The 14622-nt window shown below is 46.7% G+C and overlaps 1 protein-coding gene across 1 annotated transcript; it reads right to left on the bottom strand.

Moving 5' to 3' along the window:
• Positions 1-2349: 2349 nt before the first annotated feature.
• On the bottom strand, positions 2350-10295 carry CTSZ (cathepsin Z). The gene is made up of 6 exons (XM_048820084.2): positions 9803-10295; positions 8495-8658; positions 6206-6385; positions 5014-5164; positions 4561-4723; positions 2350-3981 (listed from the first exon to the last, which is right to left on the bottom strand). Exons 1-6 carry the CDS (start codon positions 10006-10008, stop codon positions 3868-3870), a joined length of 978 nt encoding a protein of 325 aa, XP_048676041.2. The 5' UTR covers positions 10009-10295; the 3' UTR covers positions 2350-3867.
• Between the last annotated feature and the right edge of the window lie 4327 nt (positions 10296-14622).

Below are 14622 nucleotides of genomic sequence, written 5' to 3'. Positions count from 1 at the left end.
AAGATAATGTGCCATTGTTTGTGGACTCTTCTGCAGAACTGCAAGAACCTTCTTTTCTCCCCCCATGCTCCCAATACAAGTGGGACTCTCAATCAGACTGTAATCTGTAGTAGTTGAGTAAAGGGGACAGTGCTTCCTAAAAGAAATCAGAGACAGTGCTGCTGCAGCAACTCTAGGTTATGACTACCATAACACTGGCCCATTGCTTAAAGGTGGTGAATCTTTTGCATAAATAATGCTTCCTAGTTCTTCAATGGAAGGTGCTAGAACATTCCAAAGTGCTTTGTCAACATTTAAAATATAAGGCTTCAGGCACCTCCGGGAGTATTATAGGTAGAAGGGACACCCAACTTTAACTCTTTGCAGTCTTCCATAAGTTCCCCCTTCTCTGTCTCACCAAACAGAATCTGTTTGTCTTTCCTCTAAAAGCCTTTCATGGCCAATACCGACCCTATTACAGTCTCTCATTTGCTATTGAGACATTGACTCCTGCCTTGGATTGGCCTCCATTGTCCTCTTGTTAACTTTCCAAGCAAGTACTTTCATGCTTTGCCCTCTGGTGCCCCTTGTGGTTGGGAGGGGCTTGCTGTAAACATCAGGATAATAACCTCATTATCCTCCTTAAAACTCTCCTTTGCTGTGATGCCTACAAAAAATGGCCAGGCCACTGGTATGCCAAGACTTGTGCTTACCATGATGACCAGTATTGTTTCCTTGTTCTCCCCCGTCTATATCCATCTCTTGTCTTGTCTTCTACTTAAATTGTAAGCTTTTGTTCTTTTCATACAGTGCCTAGCACAACTCACTCCATGACATGACTGCTATATAAATAGCTGTCAAGGTGGCTAACACTTTCCATTATAAATTATTTTCAGTAGTTTAAACTTTACCAAATTATAAGCATTCAGGTTGCAGTTTTCTATGCTGAGTGTTTTGCCCATGTTTGAAAAACTTCTTACAACTGTTTCACTGAGAAGCTCTGCTACCTCCATGTGTTGAAGCAGGAATCATCCTGCTCTCAGGCAAATGGTCTTTGCTGAAAATCCACACATTTGGCCTCTGAAAATTCAGTTTGCACAAGGTAAGTTGAGGTTTGTTAGAGGCTGGCAGCAGTGTTCAATTGGTACTGAGCATGCTCCTTCCCTGCCTGTAGCAGCAAAGCAGGACTTGCCTTGGAATTGCTGCTCCTGGCAACTAGACTGAAAGGAGGGAGAATGTTTGTTTGCATTTCTGTTTTTCCTCCCTATTGATGCCTGGGCAGTGAGGAGGAAGCAATCTAACTCCCCTGCAATGGGGCAGATGGTAAAAGGGTTTATAATTACTTGAAAACACTCCTTTCCAGAAACTGGAATGGTACCCAGGATTCTTCAATCTCGTTACTCCGCTGTCAGCAAATAGCAGTGAAATCCAAGGTCAGCTAGTGTACCTCATCCCCTACCAGTGGTGGCTCACAGAGGCTGATAGCTAACTCCTCCCCATTACTGTTAAAAAGAACCTTAAGGCTGAGCTTCCAAGAGTTAGGAAATGTCAAAATTCAAGTTGCCCCTACAACCATATTTTGGCCTTCAAGTGAAAGGTCAGTGGTGTGGACCTCAAGGGACAACTCTGCTGATGACCCATGTGGGTCACTGTAGCTCCATCTTGTGGAACTTAGATTTTTAGTAAACCTAAAATTAACTTAAAAAAACATTTAAAGAATAGCAAGGGTGCAAAGTTGAGCTTTCAAGAGTCAGCAGTGCAGAACTGAGGTTGCCTCTGCACCTTTACTTTGCATATATGAATTATGCTAACCTGCAACCATGTAACTAAAGACTACTAACTTTGCAACCTTAATGTTTTAGTATCCTTTTTTGACCACTAAAGGAAAGGCATTTGGTCAAGTTTCCAAAGAACATCTGTCACAACTAGGAATAAATGTAGCTCTTGTGGCCCTCATCCTATACTATATCTATGAGACAATGCTGCATGTTCTAATATGGATCATAGGCCCCTAGACTGTCCTCTGTATTTTGCTAGGCAACTAGTTTGAGAGTTTTCTCCCTGTGAGATTGAAGGTAAAGATTGGACCTGGTATCGCTTTATCAAAGCAGCAGCAGCAATGGTGCTAAAGATCAGTGGGACAGTGGTGGAGCTAATAATTTGTAAAATAAAGCCCCTGTCACAATGAAACAACTGTAGATGAGTTTTCTCCCTGTGAGATTGAAGGTAAAGATTGGACCTGGTATCACTTTATCAAAGCAGCAGCAGCAATGGTGCTAAAGATCAGTGGGACAGTGGTGGAGCTAATAATTTGTAAAATAAAGCCCCTGTCACAATGAAACAACTGTAGATGAGTAATGTGCCTGTCTGTTGTAGGTCACAAGTGAACAAGTAAGCTTTTATTTAAAACAAAAAGACAGCTGTATGAGCTTGGCACATTCTCTGGCTCTGGAAATAACAGATGTTTTAAGACATTGGAAGATCAGTTTCTCCTTAACTTGCCAAGATGAAACGCAGAATGCTGTAGCTCCCCTATAGCACACCTGAAATGCAGACCCTAATCACTACGCTCTAGGTGAATGTGACCTTCACTACATACTGCCATATGTAGTATGTTGTGGTTGATTAGCATCTCAGTCCAGGAGCAGGACCCTTGGTGACATGGGGCACTCGGTTTCCATGCATTTGTAGGGTATCCTTAGTTCACTCCTATACACGTACTGACATTGAACGTGGCTCCATTCCCCCACTCATCCTTCACTGGCACCTCATAGTGGCATTTAACTAAAGTACAGATTCTGTTTAAACCATGTCTGTGCCCTTCCAGGAGATGCTGCCATAGGTACCAGTAATTTAATGCTGAGAAACAAATTCCATTAAACTCTTACAATCCACTTGCACACCCTCTAATCACTTAACATAAGAAACAATGTCAGTTGAACAACTGTGATTCAGTTAATGTTTGATATGGTCTGGGTTGTAATTTACACCATTAGAGAACTAGGCACATCAGGTTGAGTAAGCAGGAAAGAGGAAGATAACATACCATCTTTCCTTGTATGCTAAAAGCACATGTTAAAAGTTATGTCTCATTAGAACCCTATTCCCCTTTTCTCCCTCCCCCCCCCTTTTTAAAAAAAAGTCATTGTTCTAATGCAGAAAAATAGCACAGCCATTCAAATACCAAAGCCTAGAATTAAAGCAAAGAAAGCACCAGGCAATAACAGTGTTTATATTAAACGTTTTCCAGTAGTTTTAGAGATTTGGTTACTGTTGCATCACTTTCAATGAGATAAAAATGACAATCTGCAATGCAACACATGCCTTAGTGAAACAATAGGATGTGACTATAGGACACAGTTTTTAAAGAGAACAAAAAACATAGTATGGTCTCTGCATTTATGTAGCTCAGTGATATTTACTTTGTGCTATTGTACTTTGTGTATATGATTTACAAGTCTCTAAACCCAAATTTTTTTAAAAGAAATCAGTACCTCTTGCTTTGAGCAAATTTTAAAGTTTGTACTAGAAGGAAAACCTCCTTTGTTACAAGTGCAAAATAAATCTTATATATTCCTTCAGATTAAATATAGTCAAGTGAATGATTTTTCCAATGAGAGGATTTGTACCTAAAACTTCTGATAAGTTGCTTGGTAAGTACCAGGCACATAAAGCAGAAGATAAGCAAGTTTGTCTTTTAAGCAAACAACTGCTTTTCAATATGCAGTGTAAGCTCAAAATCTAGAGGCAGTTTTTCTGCTTTAAAATATAATGGTGATCTGGGCTAATTCCTCTTAACTGCCTTTTAATTAAAAAATGACTTGATTGGAGGAAAAAAACAAAACGAAATTTCAAAGCCAGAAAGTACCCCATAAACTCTAGAAACAATCAAGGTAATACAGGATCTCCGTAGGCACAATCTTCTTCAATAGCGAGATTGTACTCAGCTCCTTTTCCACCTTTATATGCACTTGTCACAATCCTCAGCCAGCCCAGTTCACCCTATAGTAAATTAATGTTCATTAGTATTGGCAAAAGGTTTATAAATTAGTAACAAAGTAACTTGTCTCATAAGCAGTGTACTTTGGGCAGAGCAAGGGTGACTAGAGGTGAAGGCAGATACCTGCAAAGGGTTTGAGTGGGATTCACAAAACAAGCATATTTGAAAGTGTGGTTCTCTAGTGAACTCATTAGTTTCCAGCCAGGAATCTATTTCCATATCCTACTCTCCATAGCCAAATGGGTTTGTGACTTAGGGTTCCAATAGCTATTTACCACTGGCTTCAATGGGAGTTGCACAGACATAGGAGGGCAGCATTAGGATTTTACGGCGTTGACACCGCACCGAGGCTGGCCTGCTCTTATTGCCTTATGTGGTGTTCTTTGTCGCAGGGTAGCATTCCATTCCATTCAGATTTTTTTCCTAGTTGTCGGCTGTATTAAAAATCACAGATTGAGAGAACTCCTCTGGCTAAGAGGGAGACTTAGTTTTTTTATGAACAAGCTAGTTGTACAGCTTGTAATACAGAAATTTCTGGAGTTTTTAAAAGTGTGCATTTCATTTTGCAATCTCTTCCTTACCCATGGTTCACCCCAGGAGTTACGGACAATCCAGTATTCAATTCCGTTTTCCACACCCCAGCCAGCCACAGATACAATGTGATTCACCACAGCTGAGGGGTTGTATTCAGCATAAAGTCCTCCAGCGTACGCATCCAGCTGTGCAGTGGCCATTATGCCACAACTGTAACAAGCAAAAAGAGCTTCATTCAAAAATAATTTTTATAGCAGGCTAAAGGAGAACAGTGTCCATCACCCACTCACTTCAAATGAAAAGTTCTTAAGTGGATCTATATATCATAAGATATTGTGCAAAAGTTTAGCACATTTCAGTCTTCAGAGGCTAAGGCCTGTTCTGGTGAAGAAGCGCTGAATGAGCTACATAAGGAGGCTCTGCAAGTTTCCTGGGATAAACTGAAAACAACTTTAATAAAAATTAACAGGATAACTCTTACCCTGTAATACTGTCTTTACCTGATTGGACCATTGGCATAGATTTCTGCCATCATTTTTTCTCTCCCACTGACAGAGCCATAGTCAGCAATTTTCCAGAGCGTGTAGTTCTTTATCACGTGGCATTCCCCAAAGGTAACACATGTTCCACACTGGTTAAACTTCTTACATGCTATAAAGAAGCAGTGACATTAGATTACCATTGCAAGCTAGTGTTTCTTCTTACAGTTAATTATTCAAATGAAATATAATTAATGGTAGACTTGAATTCCATTTTGGGGTCCATAATTATAAGATTAAATATAGCAGAGAAAACTGCTTGTTTCTTCAGGTTAAATAAAGCTGCAAGTTCAGATTGCTAATTAAGGCAGTCTCCACAGTCAATAATATTTCAATGATATGCGCTCTTTATCTGTGACAGCCTTCAAACATGCTTTTCAATCGTAGGTTATAAAAACTACTTCCTGATAAATTTCAGAGTAGCAGCCATGTTAGTCTGTATTCGCAAAAAGAAAAGGAGGACTTGTTGCACCTTAGAGACTAACCAATTTATTGGAGCATAAGCTTTTGTGAGCTACAGCTCACTTCATCGGATGCATTCAGTGGAAAATACAGTGGGGAAATTTATATACATAGAGCTCTCCCCACTGTATTTTCCACTGAATGCATCCGATGAAGTGAGCTGTAGCTCACGAAAGCTTATGCTCAAATAAATTTTAGTCTCTAAGATGCCACAAGTACTCCTTTTCTTTTTACTTCCTGATAAGTGTCTCGGTATGCAAATAATTAAACTGCTTCTGTGGAGCTATAGAAATAATTAAAGGGATTTGTTTGCAAGTAAGTAGAACAGACTGAAGATCTGCCTGGTAACTTAAGATGACACTTCTAAATATTACTGCATGGAAGCACCGATGCACATCAGTGACTAGTGAGTTCAAATTAGCAGCCTGGATGGTGGATGCTTGTTCAGACATGCTGGTAACACACTATGCTGTCTGATTCTCATGCAAAAATAACCCAAACAGCTACTCTAAGGGAACCTGCTGCTCCTAGGCAGATAGCAGGTGCTTCACTAGCAGCCAGCAGTAGGCAGAAGCAGAAAAAGAAATGGGTGTGTTACATAAATTATATTTATGTTCCTTTAAAGCTAATACCAAACCCTGCCAAATAAGAGTGAGTAGTAGTTAGGAAGGTTTGCAATTTGTTGCCATACTTTGGTCTTTGGCTTGGTAGTTGTTACAGGTCTCATCTGGAATGCCATGGTCGTGAGCATACATCCAAACACCTGAGTGGTCTCCACCTTCGCAGGACCCTGCGTTGGCACAGTCAATAACATTCTGAACAGAGAGGTAGGCAGAAGGCCAAGCTCCTTTTCTCTTAATATTGATGCGATCTGTGGTAATAAAAGAATAAGCAATTGGTGCTTGTTAGTTTTACTGTTTGTAGGTCATTTTGGGCCAAATGTTTCGGCTACGTCTCTTAGTTGCATCTGTTAAATATCTGCAGACAGCTGTGGATACAAAAGCCTACAGTATGCCAACAGAATGGCTAGGTGCACACACCATGACCCAATCTGAGTGGGCACAATGATGGCGTCTGTGCGTTTTGCAGGTGCAGCTAACATTTTCCATTCCAAGTTTGGCTTCAGGAGCAGATATATTTGGATGAACATGTTTCATTTCAGTCGTTAATTAGGTAAATCCTAACATCTACCAATTATGAAAGCACTCAGGTGTAACTAACAATAATACCTGGCTCTTCTATGCCATATTTCATCTACAGATCTCAAAGCCCTTTACAAAGCTTGAAAGCATGACTATCCCTCTTTTACAGATAAAGGAAAGAGAGAGGTCGAGTGATTTGCCCCAGGTCACCCAGCAGGTCAGGGGTATGTATGGCTGGCTGTAGATCCCAGGTCCACTAGATGTTCTGCTAAGCTCTGAAATCTCAAATCTGCATAGATTTAAGCAGCAAAGAGACCAAGGGCCAAATTTTCTGACAGTTTATGCCCAATTGTACTTGCTTGGTTTACTCTTACTTGCTCTTCCACCTCTTTGCTTTCTCTGCCCTCCCACTTGTTTGTGTACTTAGACTGAATTCTTTCGGGACAGGGACTTTATAATAAGCATTTGTACAAAGCTTACTACGATGGGGCCATGATCCTAACTGGAACTCTTGGGTAATGCTTCTACCCCAATCATAATGATAATTAATTCTTCTCAGAGGTCTGAGAAGAGCTTTTTATGAAATGTAGACACTCTTACTGCTTCAATTGAGGCCTGAGAAAACTTCCACTCTACTTCCCTGGTCCTCCAGTGAAAGCAAGGAAGAAGGGATGTCAAATCCCTGCTTATTACTAAAGTTAAGGAATTTTGATAAGTTTGCCTTTATTTTTTTCTCAAAACTATAAACAAGCCAATCAGAAACTTCAGTGGTGTTTACACTAAAGTCCAGCTCCCTGATATACATGATCACCAAGCCCTGCCTGGCTATCTGCATTTTTGGATTAATTAAAAACCTGGTTCTTCATAACTCCGTCTTTGTCCCTGACTAGTTTCCCCATCAGCCCCTACTGCCTCCAACCTAGTCTCTATTCTGCATCTCCACCCCAGACACTGTTTATGTATTATATCTGTCCGAATTAACAGATAAGCTCTGCAGGCATCTGCATGTGTTTTGCAGAGGGCCATGTACACTGGCAATGAAACCTGTACCTGTTTCCCTGAGTGACGGGTAGTGAAATCTCATTCCCGTGAGACTTCCCCTGCTTCAGTATGTCCGCTCAACCTGTATAACGTGCTCCCAGCCCCATGTGCATCTGTCCTACTGCCGCTGTTGCACTGAAGACGCAACAGAGAAACTCCTCCACCCAAAGCTAAACTCCAGCTGAGCAGCTTCCCCCGCCCAAAAAAGGGAAGTCACAGTTGTATCTCGGTCTTCACTGTATTGTTAGAATAACTTATCTACCTACTTCTCAGGCCCCAGAAAGCCAGAATGGTGACTGAATGGAAGGGGGAGAAGAGAACTGTACAGTGAAGGGAGTGCGACATCCCCACCCCACAAGCAATGTCCATTCTGCTACACGTGTATTCATCACTCCAATTTTTCCTTTTTAATCTGTGTATAATTCTAAATGAGGGCGGACACCCCTACCACGATGGTATATTCCACCAGCAAAAAAAAAAATTCCCCTCCTCAGCTGCCATTTGGGGAATTCCTACAGCACCTGCTACCACCAAAACCACCTTCATTTTAGACTCTTCCTTCCCCCTCCCCCTGCCTCTGTGTGTCTTATGTAGGACAGGTACCTTGGCTCAGATAACCAAAGCTACTTAGGAGTTAGGCCCTTAGTCTTGTGCAGTGACGTCCCTTAATAGTGCTGATAATCCTGCAATTCGAAGATACCCATCGTCAGGGGGTTCAGAGTGTTGGGGGATCCTGGAAACGGACTGACTGGCAAAAAAGCAACACCCAATAACAACAGATACCCAGTAACAAATACCTGCTAAGGCACTGGTGCTGCCATGAGCCCAACAAGACCCACAGTACTGAGGAATGTGCTGGTTCCGGGTGGTACTAGCAAAATTGGTCCCATTTACATTTCGCCAGTCCCAGCTCGGGGGCAGTTTCGCGATGTCCAGGTACTCATGAGGTCGAGGGTAGGTTCTATATGGAAACAAAGTAGTAGGAGATGATTTTTATATTTTCAGAGAGAGAAAAGGGGGGGAAAAAAAATCTTCCAGTCTCAATATGATGTGTGAGAATTTCCAGCCTAGCTTGAGATCACATGACAGCGCTAGCCACCATGACCTTTAATGCTCTTCTATATATGGGCTGGTGACTAGTGTTAACTCACAGAAACAGCTCCCAGGTAGGCAGTGGGGATTAAGAAATGAGAGGCCTGGCCACTGCAGCAGGTCACAGGAGTTCGCATGAAACAATCCAGGCTTCACGCTGTTTTCTATCTACTCTCAAAACTCAGAGGATGGGTTTAGTGTTCCCCCTCTGCATCACTCAGGAGTCCCCTATCAAGGAATAATTTAGCAGCGGGGCAAATCCCTGTCTCCCCCCAGCGATCACCCTGTGCCCACAGCATTTAGGCACCAAATTCCCTCTGAGGAGTTGGGCCCTGGCCATTTGCCCCCTAGAGAAGCAGAGAATCCTTGGCCCTGCTGCTGAAACTGGGGCCAATTGTAAACACCCCGTTTCCCCGCCTCCCTAGGGGACGGTGAGGAGCGTGGATGTTATCGAAACGAATTGGTCCGGGCGGCGCAGGTCTGTGCAGTTAGGAGGGGCCACTGCGGGTCGGGCAGGGGCAGGGCAAAGCCCGAGGGTGCAGGCGGGGTACAGGAAGGAGAGGCTGCGACGGCCTCGGCATCCCGTGAACAGTGACAGTCCGGGATTTCAGCCCCAGCTGATTCCTCCCTGCACGCCGCCACCCTGGCCCCGCAGGCTCCGGCGGGCAGCTGGGCTCTGCCTGCCTGGCTCGGGAAGCGCGTGAGAGGCTGACCGGGGCTTCTCCCGAGTCCCGGGCCCCGGTCTCCCTGCAGCAAGGAGCCGCCCCCCCTAGGGTGACCAGCTGTCCCCATGGTATAGGGACAGTCCCGATTTGTGGGTCTTTTTCTTATATAGGCTCCTCTTACCCCGCACCCCCCCCCCCGGATTTTTCACATCTGCTGCCTGGTCCCTCTACGCCCCTCGCCCGGCCAGCGGCCCGGGAGTAGCGGCGGCGTTGCTCGTGGCTCCCGCTTCCTCCCACCCAGCCCGGGAGCAGCAGGGGCCCGGCGCCCCGCCGCGGCCGAGCGCTCACCTGAGCCCGGGGGCCTTGCGCGGGGCCGGTTGGTAGCAGTGCTGCCCCTCCCTGAAGTAGAGGCCGGCGTCGGAGGCCGGGCAGAGGCAGCCCCCGAGCAGCAGCAGCAGCAGCGCGGGGAGACGCTGGGGCAGCCTGGGCATGGTCCTGGAGCGGCAGCTGCTTCCTGCGCAGCCGGGCTGGTTCCCCCCCGTCGGCGCCAGCATATAAGGGAAGGTTGCGGCGCCTGAGTCAGCCAGGGGCTGGACTCTGCCAATCTCCAGCGGCGCCCTGGGCTGGGAGGGACGCGAACCCGCCAAGCGGGAGGCGCCGGGCCCGGGGTCCGCCCGCGGGGAATGGGCGGCGAGCGCGTGTCGCAAGAGGGGCCAGGGTCAGCGGCTCCCCTGGGACCGGCTCGGCCTCGCCGCGAATCCCAGCTGTGGACCGCCCCAGCGGCCCCGCAATCTCGGGTGTGTTCGGTTGCTCAAGCAGGCGCCTTCCTCCTGCGGGAGTTAGAGGCATTTGCAGACAGAGGAATGGGGTCCTGAGCGCTCAGCGGCCTCTTTGCAGCCCGTTCCCCCCTTGCCCTCCCGCCTTCAGTGATTACACTGCGATGGTTTCTCTTAATAAACGTGCAGGAACATCTGGTATCTGCAAAGAAAGTGCCTTCGTGCTATGGTCAGATGTTTTTCAGGCCAGGGTACAGACTTCACTGGGCAGGGCAGTTCCCCCAGGCTGCCTGCAGAAACACTGCGGCCCCTGCCTGTATAAATCCTTAACAATGTTCTTTAAGACGTATTTCCATCAAGGCCCTGATCCTGCCGGAAGTCTGCATGTGCCTAACTTTATGCACTGTGAGTAATCCCATTGAAATCTTTGCAGGAGCCTGGTCCAAACAAGGGTTTGGGGTTTTTTTCAAACTTTTTTTCTGGCGACCCAGTTGAAGAAAATTGTTGATGCCCGTGACCCAAGGGAGCTGAGGATGAGGGGTTCAGGGTGTGGGAGAGGGCTCTGGGCTGGGGGTTGGGGTGCAGGAAAGGGTCAGGGCTCTGGGTGCAGGCTCTGGGGTGGGACCAGGGATGAGGGGTTCAGGGGTACAGGAAGGAGCTCTGGGTTGCGGGGGCTCAGGGCTGGGGCAGGGGATTGGGGTGCAGATTTACCTCTGGTGGCTCCTGGTCAGCAGCACAGTGGGGGTGCTAAGGCAGGCTTCCTGCCTGTCCTGGCACCGCAGACCACGCTGTGCCCCAGAAGTGGCCAGCAGCACGTCCGGCTCCTAGGTGGAGGTATGCAAGCGGCTCTGCACAGCTCTCGCCCACAGGCACTGTTTCCTCCCGCACCCCCGCCCATCTTATGGTTCCTGGCCAATGGGAGTGTGGAGCTGGTGCTTGGGGTGGGGGCAGTACATGGAGCCCCATCCCCCCGCGCCTAGGAGCTGGACCTGCCGCTGGCCGCTTCCAGGGCACAGCACGGTGTCAGAACAGGTAGGAACTAGCCTGCATGAGCCGGGCAGCGCCACCAACAGGACTTGTAATGGTCTGATCGGTGGTGCTGACCAGAGCCGCCGCGACCCACTGCCTTACATTCCACGTCCCAGTACTGCTCTAAACCACAGATGGCATGTCTACATGGCAACAGAAAACCCCAACCCAAACCCCTGTGGCAGCAAGTTTCAGAGCTCAGGTCTCTAGACTCAGGTTCACACTGTGGAACTAAAAATAGCAGTGTAGATGTTCAGCTCAGGCTGGAACTCAGGCTCTGACACCCTCCCCCTGGTCAGGTGCTGGAGCCCAAGCAGGAACAGCTACGGTAATTCCAGCTAAAAACACCCTAGCATAACCCACAAGCCCCAGTCTGTGAAAACAGCCTCTGAGCCTCACAGCTGGCGGTGTGGTTTTGTGCAGTGTAGATATACCTTTAGAGTGCTGACCAAGCTCTGGCTGGGAACAGAAAGCAGAAGCAAAACCAGTTGTGATGCAATTTTTATGCCCATTTCTGACTGTTGTGCAACTTTTGTGTCTCATAACACTTCTTTCTGGAGAATTAAATTAAATTGCACATTTTGCTGGCACACAGTGGTACAAACACAAATGCCTGACAGTTATTTTTCTAAGTGAATGTCATGCGTATGAAAAGTGCCATCTTGCCAGCCCCGGAGGCTGAAATCCTCCGCTGAACCATCAAACAGGTACAATGTAGGCTGGCAATGGCAGTGCAAGCTTCCTCCAGTGCACTGATAGGTCTTAACGCTGACCTGGGATGAGCATCTCTGAGGGTTCGGTTTCCATGGTTGTTCAGTGATTGTCCTTTCTGTTGAGCTGACAAACATGAGGGTGAGGGGGAATTGTGGTAGTGGGTTTTCCCCAGTTCTTTGGTGATATGGAAACCTGTCCATTAGGTGCTAGGGGACATGAAATGCACTACACATAAGTCACTAAAGCCATTAGCTAGTAACAATTTTTGGTCATTATCCTCTTGTGCCAGTTTTGATCAGCAATGAACTGGTGAGCGAGTTCAGATCCCTGTGCTAGCCGCTCCCCACATTCAGGCCATGGCAGCTGGGACATTCCGTCCACTCTGCTAGAATTTTCCCAACTCCGCCGGTGTTGCTGTGGGATTAAGATTGACACCTGAGGGCTCAGGCTGGGAGTGACACCTTTTTAAAACTAAAACTGAATTTGAAAATAAATAGCGTCTGCTGCACTTAGCATACGGAGATGAGGCAACCGATGCGATGCTCCCAACACAAAGGTTTGTGATCCACATGCATGAGGACAAATGCTTTGAAAAGATGACACATTCCAGGTGAAAGGCCCCCTCATGTATGAAAAGATGCAGGAGATGCTTGGAAGCACAGAGCTACACAACAACACATTGGTAAGCTGTGGCCAGAGGCTGAATGACCACAGGCATGGCCATTTTTGTTAGCCATGAGTTTTTAACCTCTCAGGCCTTCCTGTGCTGGTATTTACAGATTTTATATATAGAAATATATCAATGTGGAAAAGTTTCAAAAGCCCTAACGTGACTTAAAAGCCTAATTCCTGTTTTCAAAAGTGCCAGGCAGTCATGAGCCTTAATCCAATTGCAAGCCAATGAAGGCCAGTTTTTTTAAGGGATTTTTGGCATTGCTTGGCTGGGTGGAGCAATGCCTAGCCCCTACGTGGCCTGGTGCCTACTGGAATTTTCAGCCGCAACTTAAGCAACTCCCTGTGGAGTGCAAGGGGGCAATTAAGTGCCTAAGGGCTTTTCAAAAGCCAGCAAGCTGAGTGGGGAACCAGCGAATGTAGCCAGGCATGAAATGCCAAGAAGGGGAGAGGGGGGGACGAAGAGGGATTTAGGTGCCTAAGTGGCTGAATTGGTGCATGTGGCTGACATGCCAGAGCTAGGCTCCTCCCTCTGCTCAGGATCCTCAGCTGCAAACACTATCCTCCACCTAGGTCAGGTCAGTCACTTCAGTAGCCCATGCCCTAGCAGCCAGAACACTCTCATATGCACAATACCTCGCTAATGGTTGCCCTATGTTTCACTGTGCCCTGGCTGTCTTTTGTGCAGGTGCTAATGCTGCCTCTGTCCCCTCCTAACAGTGGCCATCATCAGGCCCTCCTGCTGCAGGGTCTGACAGGTGTCAGGTAGTAGGCGTGCTCAGTGCACGCTTGTGATTGGCTCTTCGTGGCAATTCTGCTGCAGGGCCTGCGGGACTTGGGCTTGGGCGACAGCTATGAGCACCTCCTTGGGGTGGCTGCAGCACTTAGGCTGCTTTGAAAATGCCAATTAGCAGAAACTTAGGCATCTAGGGTACTGAGGCACCTGCGGGGTGGGGGAGTAGGTGGTGCGTGAGCTGTAGCTTTGAAAGTGTCAGTGGCAACCACATTAGGCCTGTTGAGGCACCTGAATCCCTTTAAATATCAGGCCCTGAGCTGTGTGCTCATGTCACTTTTGAAAATGGGCCTTAGGCCCCCTAAGTTATTTAGGTGGTTTTGAAAATTTTACCCAGCAGTCATGTAATTTGTGCACCATAAAGAAAATGCCTGTTGTGATCCCAAAATGTGGGTGAAGGTCAGATAGCATTAAAACTGTCCATGAGGCAGCAGGGCCCATCTTACCTGCACAACGCCTAGCCAGTTGATGACTTCATTAAGCCTGATTGAAGAGATGAAATTTTGCAGAAAAAGTAAATGGCTGGTCTTTTAACCTAAACTGTATTGAGAGAGAGAAACTTGGAAAGCAAACATCTTGTGCTTGCAACAAGCAGTTTCGTTTCTGTGTTGAAGCATGACCTATTGCTATACTTTTAGAAGTGGAACACAAGTGGCTTGACTTCAAACAGGGGTTGTAAACGGCTTTGAAGCTGGCATGTGCGCTGGCCATGCGGAATACTGTTTGTAACAGTCCCAGAAATGGCATTATGGCCCAGCTTGGTTGTGACTAGAATTGGTTACAGGCTGGTGGCCCTTCCGTGCCCTGTAAGTCAAATTATTTGCTGGCCTCAGTCCAGTCTCATCACAATAAAATTCAAATAAGTAAATAAATAAATAAGCTCCTTCCCCTCCCCCCAAAAACAAAACACCATCGTAACAGTGAATTCTCTATGCCTGCCTTGTTGGCAGTCTCAGCAAATAAACCAAGGATTAATCAAGCCTTCCAGAGTGTAGTCCACTCCTCTCCCTCCACCTCCTCGCCTCAGTTGTGAGCCAGGCATGCCAAGGATGAAGCCAGAGGGTGTAGCTTGTATGCTGGCACTGACTGCTGCACCCAATTTGTGGCTAGGTACAGAGGTCTCTCCAGGACTGAGAGTCTGTCTCCTTCAGCGAGCACTAAACAGATTTTAAAAAAGCGAAACG

This window comes from Caretta caretta, chromosome 13 (genome assembly GCF_965140235.1).
Source record: "Caretta caretta isolate rCarCar2 chromosome 13, rCarCar1.hap1, whole genome shotgun sequence".
Lineage (NCBI taxonomy): Eukaryota > Metazoa > Chordata > Testudines > Cheloniidae > Caretta > Caretta caretta.
The sequence above is the reverse complement of the archived record's forward strand: the minus strand, read 5'-3'. Positions and strand labels throughout refer to the sequence as shown.

Bases quoted from the DNA above. Each gene is read 5' to 3' on its own strand.
- CTSZ (XM_048820084.2), bottom strand. From the start codon at position 10,008: ATGCTGGCGCCGACGGGGGGGAACCAGCCCGGCTGCGCAGGAAGCAGC. The intron at 6,386-8,494 runs GTATTTGTTACT...TTATTACCACAG, and splicing joins CAGCACCAGTGCCTTAGCAG to ATCGCATCAATATTAAGAGA. The intron at 3,982-4,560 runs GTAAGGAAGAGA...AATTTACTATAG, and splicing joins ACTCCTGGGGTGAACCATGG to GGTGAACTGGGCTGGCTGAG.